The sequence below is a fragment of the Medicago truncatula genome, chromosome 8 (genome assembly GCF_003473485.1).
Source record: "Medicago truncatula cultivar Jemalong A17 chromosome 8, MtrunA17r5.0-ANR, whole genome shotgun sequence".
Taxonomy (NCBI): Eukaryota; Viridiplantae; Streptophyta; class Magnoliopsida; order Fabales; family Fabaceae; genus Medicago; species Medicago truncatula.
In genome coordinates, this window is record NC_053049.1 from 20,231,760 (window position 1) to 20,243,931 (window position 12,172).

The 12,172-nt window shown below is 34.9% G+C and overlaps 1 protein-coding gene across 1 annotated transcript; it reads left to right on the forward strand.

Moving 5' to 3' along the window:
* The first annotated feature begins 1,706 nt into the window (after positions 1–1,706).
* Positions 1,707–10,154, forward strand: LOC120577676 (CST complex subunit CTC1). Its single transcript, XM_039829450.1, has 16 exons — positions 1,707–2,826; positions 2,963–3,081; positions 3,536–3,610; positions 3,708–3,786; positions 3,884–3,946; positions 4,019–4,096; positions 4,324–4,521; positions 4,742–4,846; positions 5,023–5,295; positions 6,205–6,687; positions 6,775–7,365; positions 7,462–7,553; positions 7,832–8,030; positions 8,112–8,226; positions 9,089–9,354; positions 9,692–10,154. The coding sequence occupies exons 1-16, from the start codon at positions 1,744–1,746 to the stop codon at positions 9,860–9,862; spliced, it is 3,990 nt and encodes a 1,329-aa protein (XP_039685384.1). The 5' UTR covers positions 1,707–1,743; the 3' UTR covers positions 9,863–10,154.
* The last annotated feature ends 2,018 nt before the right edge of the window (positions 10,155–12,172 follow it).

Genomic DNA, 12,172 nt, shown 5'->3' on the forward strand with positions numbered 1-12,172 from the left:
AAAACACAAGGACTCACTAAGCCCTTAATACAAAACTATTTCTTCCATAAAAACATCCCTAGATAATTAGGATAAAGTCCCTACACTTAGGAAGAAGTTTGGAAGTAATTGGATCAAAGAAAATTGCATTTTTAAGGTTTCTAGGCTGCCAAAATCGCTTCATGACTCGTAAGATCGCTTCATGATTTTGACAGCATCAGACTGAGTAGAAAAATTTGATGTTGCTGTCAAAATCGCCTCATGATTTGCGAAATCGCTTCATGATTCGACAACATCAAGCTATGCAGAAAATTTGTTGTTTCTGTCAAAATCACCTCACGATTTGTAAGATCGCTTTATGATTTTGACAGTAGCAGACTATGCAAAATTCAACTTCTACGTTTTCGCGCATAAAAATCGAACCGTTAATCCGTTTTCGATGCCGTTTTCGCCTACATGCTCCTAACACTTGGCACTATCATAATTTACAAAAATTTCATGTTTCAACCATCCCAAAAGTCATTTTCCAAAACCTCACATAATCACTTATTGGCGAAAACACATAAACATCGACATTTCACACGAAAAACCCGTTTTCTCCCAAACAACTCAACTAACATAACCACAACATGAAAACAGAAATTCTCCTAGGTTCAATCCATCCAACAATAACAAAATTTCAGTCAACAACCATAAATATCAAAGTTCAATTTGGTCCTTCACATGAACACTTAACTCAACTTCACCAATTTCACAAAACCACCAATAACATCTTATTTCTCATCAACAATTATGGTATATGAACACCCAAGCCTCAAATCGTACTCAACAACATATCTCAGCAACAACAACATCAATTACATATGATTTACATCTCATTTCAACCAAAACATATCAAATTTCATCAATTAAGTATAATTTCATAACTTAACATTTATACATACTTTGAAACATGTAATTTCACCCACAAACATACCATAATCATCAATTCATGCACAAGAAAATAACATTACAACAAGAGCACGAATTTAGCCACAATTGTTCATCAACCCATTTTCATATAACATGAGAAAATGCAAAAATTGTACATGATTATGATAATAACTAACCCCCTTACCTTAGAAGAAGATTAACCCAAACTCTTGCTTCAATTTAGCTCCTAAGCTTACCCAATTGGATTCTTCAAGTTCTTCTCTCCAAAACCCTTTTTCTCTTCTCTTCACCTCTTTCTCTCTCTAGAAATGTTTGTGAAATGAATGAATTGGTTCTCCTAACACAACCCTAGTGTTATCTCTACTAATGGGCTTAACTTAGTTTTTAGTGGGCTTAACCCATTTCTATTCAAACCAAAAATATTACTACACTCCAAACGATATTTTAATTAATAACGGTAAAATGTCATTAACGGTAAAATCTAATCACTACACTAGTAACTTAGTAAAATAAAGGTTCTCACTAACTATTAAAATAATTCTCACCAAAATTACCATTTTACCCTTACCCGTCAAATGACTAAAATACCTTCTAATACGGTAATCCACGTAAATGCACCCGACGACAATTAATACACACAAGCATAAATAATCACACACAAACACAATTAAAAGTAATTAAAATAAATCTAGCTAAATTCCAATTCCAATCCCAATTGCAATTTCAATTTCAATTTCAAATTCCAAATTCGAAAAATCCCTCGTTCCCGCTTCCGTCAAAGTTATATACAAAAGAGAAACAATCTCACAAACACTTGGCGCGCGTATCCCGATGGAACACCCAAACACGATTACACTCTCAAACCTCCTTCAACTCTCTCGTCCTTTCACCGCCTCCGCTTCTCTCCCATTTCTATCCACACACCCTCCTCCACAATCTCACACCCCCACCACCGACCACCGCATCCTCACCACCCTCAACCGCCCTACCATCATCCTCGGTACCCTAACCCTACCCAACCACTCACCTCCCTACCATTTCCCTTGCTCCTGCTTCAAATTCTCCGACGCCTCCGCCACTGTCTGCTGTGACATCCTCTCCTTCCGCCTCGCCGCTGTCGGTAAACAAATCCGCATAACAGCATGGAATTTCATCCCATTCAAAAACCCTGGAAACAATGGAAGCAATACCGGCTTCTTGGAGATTATCAAATGGTGTTTTTTCAATCCCAACGACGAATCAAATCTTGTGGATTCGCTTCCTGTTACTCCGAATTTACCGGGGAGTAATAGCATTGCTGGTGGTAAGTATTTTAGGGGTGTTCATGGAGTTGTGGAGTCAGTTACTCCTATTTCAACTGTCCCGTGCATCACACCTGCGAGTAGCGCGAAACTGGAATACAATTTGAATTTGGGTTCTAGGGTTAACACATTAGGGTTTTTAGTACAATTGTTGTGTTGTGAGTGTAGATTATGTAGTTCTAAGGATTTAGTAAACAATTTGAGGAATGGTTCTTTCAAAATTGATAATATGAATGGTCATTCTTTTACCAAAATGGAGATTTTGTATTTTTGTGGCAATGCATCGACGTTTCAACCTGTGATGACGAAGCTGATTGGTAATCGTGTTGTTGTTTCGGGTTTGAAGAAGAAATTGGTTTATATAAATAAGGAGGAGTCTTGTTTGATGTATTTGACTTTGGAGGAGACGGTTTTGCATGTTTGTCCGCGTTTGGAGAAATTGAGGCCGAGATTGAAGAGTGAGATTAAGGGAAAGGGTGAGTGTGGTTGTTATACTGGTGTAATTAGAGGTGTTTACATGAAAGGGATGGCTTTGGAGTTGGATAATGATGTGTGGCTTCTTTTAACCGATCAACTACATACTTTGATGCATGGTTTACGAGTTGGCTCCATTGTAAGTGAAGTGTAAATTCATTGTTTTATAGACGAGATATGTTCAATGACGAATTTGTTATGAGACATTGTTTTATACTTTGCTGATGTTTAAGACTTTTTAGCTTTACCATTAAATTCTTGGTTGTATTGTGTAGATATCTGTGAGAAATGTTCATTTTGTGAATCCGAAGTTTTCGTGGACTAAAGTTGTTATTCTTGGGGCATGCGTCAAGACTAGCATTATCGTGGAATCGTTCTCCCCACTGGAAACTGTGTATGTGTTGCTACCTATATTGTGTTTGCTTTTGTTTGAGGTTGTGTTGCATGAATGCTCCTATTAAGGTCGCAACTAGTTTGTTATTTGTTTTGTTGGAGAAGTGTTTGTATAAATAGTGAAATACAAGGATAACGAGAGGTATGATTGATCATTGTAAACGTTGACATTGTAAACAATTTGTGAAAAGAATAGTGACTATTGTGAAGGGGAAACCCTTGGAGGAGGAGGAGAGATTTCTCTCCTATTCTTTCATATTTCTCTTTGTTTTCAATTAGACCAATGCAAACAACTGCAACTAACTGAAATCATTCATGACCATGTTCTGATTTGTTGTATGCCTTGCAAGTGATGATAATAATAATTGTTCGTTGAACATTTCTGACTTATTAAATGTGTGGTTGTCTATGCATATCCTCTAGAGATAAATTGATAATTCATTATAGCAATGCAGGTGTAATGTAGTTTTGCAGTCTACAAGTATGCTAGAAAAGTTCATTCAGTCATTACCATTTTCAGCAAGACTCTGGTATTGCATAGTTTGTCTTCCTTTTAGATCATTCAATTTGGAATATAAGAGTTTCAAAGATTGCTGCAATGTTTATTTTATTATTTTTTCTCTTCAGGGTATTACTTCTCATTTCAAACTTCCGTAAAAAGTTTGCTGGTAGCTTATCTGACAAGGAGATTTTGGGATCAAAACATGTAATCTACTTTCTTTGGATTCAAGGATTTCTAAGCTTGGCAGATTCTCTATGTTCTATTTCAATTCTTATGAGTTGTTGTTGCAAGGTTTTTCCAGAATGAAGGGCTAGCTCAGATGTATGCCAGTTCGCTCTTCCCTACTTCAGTATTTCAAACTGAGGTATGTTAATAAATTAGCAGCTGGGAGAACTTTGTTGAAACCAAATTGGCTTGTAATGCTTTCTTTTGGCAGCGTGGTGCTTTCATGGGGCTGTGTAGACATGACTTTAATGGCTGCGGTAGAGAAATGCATTGCGGTTTCCTGAAATTGGTATTTTACTTGTATTTTTTATTTATATTAAATTTGCTTCTGCTACAGTATGACATTTGATTCTGTACTAGAACATATATATTTATTATTTTGGGGGGCCTATGAGAACATAGTGGGGAGGATTGATAAATTATCTTGTTTTTTCCTGGCAGAAGGTATTATTTGTTACTAAACATTGAAGGATATACATATACATTTAAATTACCATCTCTACAATGTTTTTACAGGTAGTAACAATGTCTATCTTCATCCATCACTGTATAAACACATTACAAAGAATGCTAAAGTCAGAAAGTCCATGTAAATTATTGTCTGTTGGCAATCATTTCAGTATTTTACCGCGTCAAGCCAGATATAATAGTAGATCAGGTAGAAAGATCATTTCAAGTGAAGACGTAGGCGTTGTTTTGCATGGATATCTAAAGGTTATTAGTTTAGTTTATCTTTTATCTCAATATTTGAATGTAAACTACATTTTGCGATGGCTTTATTGGTTCTGTTTTGTACGTTGTAATGTGACTCATAAATATTTTCTTTGATCTTTTAAAAATGGAGCAGCACATTTTTTTGAACATTAATCTTAGGTAATATTTGCATATGTACTACACATATTTGAGTTCTCCTGATCTTGCTTTAAATACTCAGATTGATCCATTGACTAGAAGACTACAACTGATTGATGCTACTGGTGGCATTGATGTTCTTATACCAGACCTTCCCTTGACTTGGAATTCCAATGACATATTTGAGGTCAAATTTCTCTTTGCGTCCACATTACCTTCCCTTTTTATCTTGTGAACCCTTATTAGTAATTTTCACATATTCTTTAGGCCGCAGATGACTTTTGTAATGGTATAATTTTCCCGCAAAGTTATACTGTGTCCTCAGAAGTTTGTATTTCAACTTCTATTATTTTGGATTTCCAGGTGACAAACTATGATGTTATTATGGATGGCATAGACGAACTTGTGGATCAGTTGGAATTTAGTGAATCATTATCATGCAGAATGATCTTTAATTGTACCAAAGTGGGAAGACGATTTAGCACATCGATTACTGTTTACTGTCTTTGGAAGAATGTTAGATGCAGAAAATCTCCTCTTTACCCTTGTATCAATAGTAAGAATGAAGCTAAGATGCTTGAATCTGGATCCTACCATTTTCTTAGAGTGTCTCACAAATTTCCTTTGCAAGAAAAGGTATCTTCCAGCTGTATATTTGGTCAGAAAATTGCATTTGGTAATTATTTTACTTGTTTTTTTACTTGGGCAGTTGCAAAGTAAAACAAAAATATATAAGATTTGCAGATGTAAATATTTTAAGATCAGTTAATAGAACTAATATAAACTTATACTAATGCCATGCAATTGATAGTGTTAACCCTCTCAGAATAGATATCCTGCAAGCTTTAGTTTCTCAAGAATTCTCTTGTTGTTATTTGGCTGGCTAGCAGGATATAATATGTTAAGTGTTTTTGCTGCTTTGTGTATAATTAATAGATTATTTGACCCAACTTATTATGATAATTTCGACATCCACTTTTATAGGGTTAAATTTTCTTGTTAATAAGATACCTGTCGAGCAAGATGAAGTACCATATTCATTATATTCGTCAATGAGCATAATATATGAAACCCTAATATAAGCTGTTAGGCAGATGCCCGGACATGATTTTTTTTAAAATCTCTATCATAGAAGCATAATTGAAAGTTCATCGGCTTCACTTGAAACATGGATGAAACACATACATACTGACTCAAACCTTATGCGGACAATATGATTTAATAACAAAATAGGAACTCACTGCAATATTTTTGAACAAGCTCACTGTGCAGTATTATCAATGTCTAGAGACAGAAATAGGCATAGCTAGTGAGAAGAGTTGTTGAATTGCTTCAAATCCATTAAAAAACATGCTGACGTGCCATTGCAAAGATCTTTTAGTATAGAAAGTATGTGTTTGTTTTTATTTCTATAACTTTAGAATGAGTTGCAGTGCCCATTGTAAAGTGTTCTATGGCTATAGAGTATCAGCAATGTTCTAATTTTCTTTTATAGTATGCACTAAAAGATTTGCACTGCTAATGCCCCTATCTCACTTATTGCAGTATTCTAATAATGTTAGTTCCAACAAGTCAAGTACTTTTGTTGAAGCTATACTGTTGCCTTACATTTTATTGCTGGATGGGAAGGAGGAAATTTTACATCCAGGCAATGTTTATGGGGACAAGGCAATAGAACTTTCAAAATCTTGTTTCAGTGATAATAATGAAGAGCGAGTTTCCTCCAAGAGGCAGAAACTTATTAAGAAATCAGTAAATACATCCAAGGATGAGTTTCACACATCTGTTTATGAGCTGAATGCTTGCTCTAATACTTTTAAGGAATCAAAAGAGAACAAAAAATTGGAAGATTTGAGTTCTGCTGATATATTGTGTACGGTTACTTTTAGAGGCCTCGAAAATGAGGATGTGGTTCACCAGGCTCTGTTGCGCTCTACATCACGTAGTAAAGATACGTGTTTTAATTCAAAACCTAATGCAAGGAAAATTTTGCTTGAGTTCTCATCTGATAGTTTTTTAAAGTATCAGGTAATTTTCTCTCTTTAACTTGCTTACCTAGGTGCTCTCTTTTGTGATGTGAACCTGAGTATTAATTCACTTTATACTTCTTTTCAGTTGTTGCATATTGGTGGTTATTACATCATAGAACATAATGCAAAAGATTGCTTCAGTGCCACAAATGATGCTGCTTTTGGCAGCAGTGGTACTGCTAATTTTCTTATTGACTCTGGAAAACATATATGGAGCCTTGCTTTTATTTCTGATGATGCCATTGATGGGGTTCGACCTAAAGTTCAAATTCAACAGCAACTGCTGAGTTCCAATGATGATTCTTCGAGTGTCTGTTCGGATGTTTGTCTTTATCTACCTGTCAACCTTACAGGTCTCCTGGAAGATAATGTAACAGAATCAGAAGATGGTCAAATTCAAAAATTTGAAACATCAGAACTGAGTGCTAATATTTGTTTCAACATTGGGACTGTAGTGGCTTGGCCTAATTTTTGTTCTGAACCTCAGAGTTCAAACTTCGTGTTTCCTGAGGGCAAGTTGATTTCTCTCAAGGGAAATGTAGTTGGCATTCATGACATCAGCTCCGGTTTCTGCAATTCATGCTCAAGTGGGGCAAGCCTTGATGCTCTTCAAATGAAAGGCCTTGTTGGGGCTAAAGGAAGTTTCTGTATTCATGTTTTAGTGCATCATAATGTTGTAAGTTGTAACTGCAAAGCCATCTTATATATTCTCTATGTATTTATTTTCTATACTTTGTTTTGCAACTTAATCATGCCTCATACTTCTTATTAGGTAAATATTTTTGGTTCTATAAGTAAACATGCTTTTCCGACTGGTTTCGGACCTGGTGTAACTGCAACATTTCATCGGATCCTTGATGCAAGGTATGCATAGGACACCTTATCCAAAAATTATTTGGATCCTGTTCTTGTTTCCCTGCACTGTTAAGGAGAGGAATAATGTTGGCAGCTGTGAACTATTTTCAAATAATACTTCTCACTGATTATGATGTTGTCAGTACTTTTACTTGCTACTCTGTTCTGTCATTTCAATTGTGCCCTTATATTTTCCCATGTGTATATGAAGGACTCATCCTTCCAACGGTACCATAAATTGTTTGATTTTTGCAAAAATATTGATTTGGATTTTGATTCTTCTGCAGGGCCCAAAAGTTTATGTTGCTTCCTGTGTCATTCATCGAAATAAATTCGATAGAAGTATATGATAAACCATGCAGTAACAGATTACACACTTTAAGGCCTCTAAAAGATGCATATAGCGTGTCTCAGGATTCTTTCCCCTGTTTGATTTCCCAGTTGCCTCAGTGCCCGAGTCAAAAGCAAATAGTGCTTCGATGCAGGGTATTTTTTTCCCTATATATCTCTGGATATTTATGCTCACAAGTGTCAATGTAAATTAATTTGTCTGTTTGTGGTGATCAGGTTGTTGCCGTTATTGTTTTAGTTCTAGAGAGGAAGACTACGAATTTATATACAAAAGCAAAAATGAATTCTAAAGGGATTCTTTTGGACATTCCACTTGTTTGTTTTTTGTTGGGTAAGTTATTTGCATTAATAATTAAGTTCTCTCAACATGTTAGTAAATGGAAGACTGCTAAGAACGCTTAATCACTTTTCATGCCCTGAACCTGTATGTACTGTAGTCTGTAGGTCAAATGTGGTTTAATTTCTGAAATTTTTATACTACCAAGTGTTTAGTAGACATCCTTTTATGAATAAATTGTTCCTCAAAACTTGCATCCACTTTTTGGATTGCTTGAGTCTCTTTCCTTGGTTCTAATGTTGAGTTTGTTTCACTCTTAGGTTTCCGACTACAATTTGGAATGTGTCTAACTCAACCCCACAAAACTAGCTTGTATGTTGATGGATGCACATTCTTTTTAAACTCCTTTCAAACCTTATCTCTACTCAATATGGACTTGAGTTTTACACAATATCACCCCTCATGTCCCTCACAATTGGGCTTGTTGCGTGAAAATATAGTAATTGACCTAATGGATCTTGGAATTAAGTGGCAATCGTGTTTTGTTTGGTAGCAAATTTGCAGGATAAGATGAACTTATTAGACTAGAGTTGCACAATACTTAGAACCAAGGTTTCGTCATGCATGAATTCGAACAAGCTGTCTTTAAATTGGGTTGACATGGGTGTTTTCTTAAACAACATGGTAGGCAATAGTTGGTATTTCATGTGTTATGAACCAAAAATTGAATGAAAACAGAATATTATTAAAAGAATAATAAAGAATAGGCAAGAGATCTCTCCCCAAGGGTTTCCCTCTCTATAATAGAGCACTGCGCTTGTGTTCTATTTATTACGAATGCTAATTTTCTCAAACTAATCAACTAACTACTCTGACTAAATTCTTATCTTCTATCCTAACATTGTGTTTCATGCAGATGATGGGTCATCATCATGTTATTGCTGGGCTAATGCTGAGAGGGCAGCAACCTTATTAAGACTTCAACATGAACCCACTACATCTTGTCATCTTGCCAGAATTTTGAAGAAGTACAAGAGAATTACTGTGAAAAACCGTGGATCGCTGATTAATTTTCCATACCAAGATCTTGCTGTTTCTGGTGCTTCTTGTGATGCTCTTAACCCTTCCGACGAAAGCCTCATGAAGTACATAATCTTCAATGCATGTGTAGGAAGAACATGGGTGAGTTTATCAGACATGGATACTAATAGCATTAGTTTATCACCTTTTGTAAAATACAAAAATAGAAAGTTGAGAAATAATATATGTTGCTAATTTTATATAACTTTAATCTTCCCAAGCCAAATTCAAGAAATATCTTAATTTGCTTATAAATAAGGAATACTTTGTATTCGATTTGGTATGACTTTCTATGATAATTACCTGCAGCCTGTTGTTCCCTGTCTGTTAATTGTACAAATCATACTATTTTCCATCTTGCATTTTTGCAGTCATTTTATTTGGCCCCTTTTAAATGTTTTTTTTTTGCTAAATAAGGTTTTTAAACTAATCTGTGCAGAATGTAGTTGCTAGTGTGATGGATTCAGAGGAAGTTGCACAGTTGAAGAATGAATACCTTACACATATGGTGAACATGAAACCCATGCAGAACATATGGGCTAAAGAAGTCTCGTGCTCACGCGGTCTGGCTGAGGCAAGAAATATGCTTCGAGAACTTTTGAAAAGTTAGTTCCTATGATCAAATTGTGAAGGACCATATCAGATTCTACATTGACTAGGTGAATAAATTATATACCAATTTATAGTTGGAAAAACTATCAAAAGTAGCATCTTGTAAATGAGGCACCATCTGATGTATCTGAAGTTCTGACTATTGTGTCTATAATTTTGTGAATTCAGATTCAACTATAACTAACATTTATAATTAGGATATGCAAATCATATAGAACATGGGTTATTAGTGTTATTAGTTATTTGATTATGACTTTCCTCTCTAATATTATTGGCTATAATGAAATGAAGTAATTTTTAGTATTTGTTATTGTAAAGTATTTTTTAAATATTTTATTTGTATTATTGTAAAGGCTTTAAGTATTTGAAATATTTTTTAAATATTTGAAATACTTCCCGTGTTCTTTTAAGTTAGATGTTTCTAAGTCATAGAATATGTACATTATTATTCCCTTTTTTCAACCAATTTTGTCAAAAAGTACCAATGAATCATTTAACGTTGAGGCGGTAGGTCTATAAATGTTTATGACATCAAACATGATTACTTCCAATAAACGCTTTGGATATTTCCTCACCCATTGGTCCATGTGGCTATTATTAAAAAAAATAAAAAACCGGCAACCGGCTATGTTTGAATGGTGATGTAAACATATAACCATTCAAACATATAATCTACTAGTTGCTGAAAGAAGATGGTGTTTCTGTGTTGGAATTGAAAAGAAAAACAATTTGTTGATGGAGATTCATATGAATGCGGGATTGATTCCTTGCCCTTCAGTGGGTACTGGCCACTCAACAGTGAAGATATCAATAACCAGAAAATAAGATAAAAAGGTAGAATTAAAAGAGGATTAACACATACAACCGGTTAACAAGTTATTGAAAATGATTAGGCAACTTGGCGTCTTAATTCGGCGTGTGTTAGAATTGCTTTGATAAATTTTGTTTCAAATCAAGGCTGAATAGCATACTTATGAATCCTAAGAGTGATGAATTTGAATATACCTACTTAAAACATTAAACGTCTACATAAATATTATTTAACTACGTTTGATGAAAATAGGATAATGACACATATTTTATGATTCAAAAAACCAATTTGTAATACAAAATTTAAAAGACTAATTTGTTATAAACATCTAACTTGTATATGATATTTGGCCTACTGTAAACTCATATACTTATCATTTTGGCGAGATACATTCCAAGTAAATTACTGAACAGAGATAAGCTAAGGACAAAGAATTCTGAAAAACGACAAAGAGAGTCAACTAGTCAGGGGGACATCTCAATTTAACCTGCTCAATTTTGATTCAAGGAGATTCAAGGGTCCGAAAAATCAACTGAGATTCAAGAAGCTGGAATCTAGGCGATTGATCTTTGTAAAGAGCTTTGTCTTCAAACCAAATGGAGAAATAAGGCAAGTAGTTGCAATCATCAATTCAAGGAACTGGGAAACTCTGGCGACTCCTCCATAGGAGATAAGCTACAACATGGTTCGGGAATTTTATGCAAATGCCTATTCTACATATAAACACCCCTTCTGCTACACTATAGGCGTAGTAGGCAAAGATGTGCGTTTTGATAGGGAGATTATCAATGATTACATAGGGAATATTTATCAATGTCAAGAGGATGAACTTTGTGACTATTCAAAAAAGGTGAACCAAGGAAATTTGAACAACAATGAGGTAGTTCAGGTAATCCGTTGATACGATTCATTTGTCTCTCTTGCCCAAGTTTTGGGCCTGATTGATATGTATCAATGTTCTTTGATTTGTATCAATCTTCATCTTGGATCTTATGATATGATTCAAACTCTCTCCTTTGAAAGTTTGAATCGATTCAAGCACATTATTTTTTAATTAAATTATCACTTTTCACTCACACCTATATATTAATTTTCATAGCCACAAACTTTTTTATTATTGAAACATTTGCAAATAGACTCTGAAATCTTCAAACTCTATCTCTCTCCCTCTCTCTCTCTCTCTCTCCCTCTCCCTCCCTCCCTCCCTCTCTCCCTCGTTTTCAGATTAAACACTTTTTCTAAGACCTTTGTAGAGTGAGGTTTAGGTTGTTAGGAGTGTTATATGACTTCTATGATTTGTTTCTCTCAAGGGTCTTGGTGGTAGATCAAGGACCTCGAGAAAACAAGGCGTTTTTCACCTCCAAAGGGATTTTTGGGGGTTGTTTCTCAACTACACAAAGATTCAAATGGGATAAGAGCTTCGAGCATAGCAAAGACGAATTCTCGAAGTATAAGTTCAAGGGATTGCATGGAAGCTTGAGATTTGAAGATCTTGTA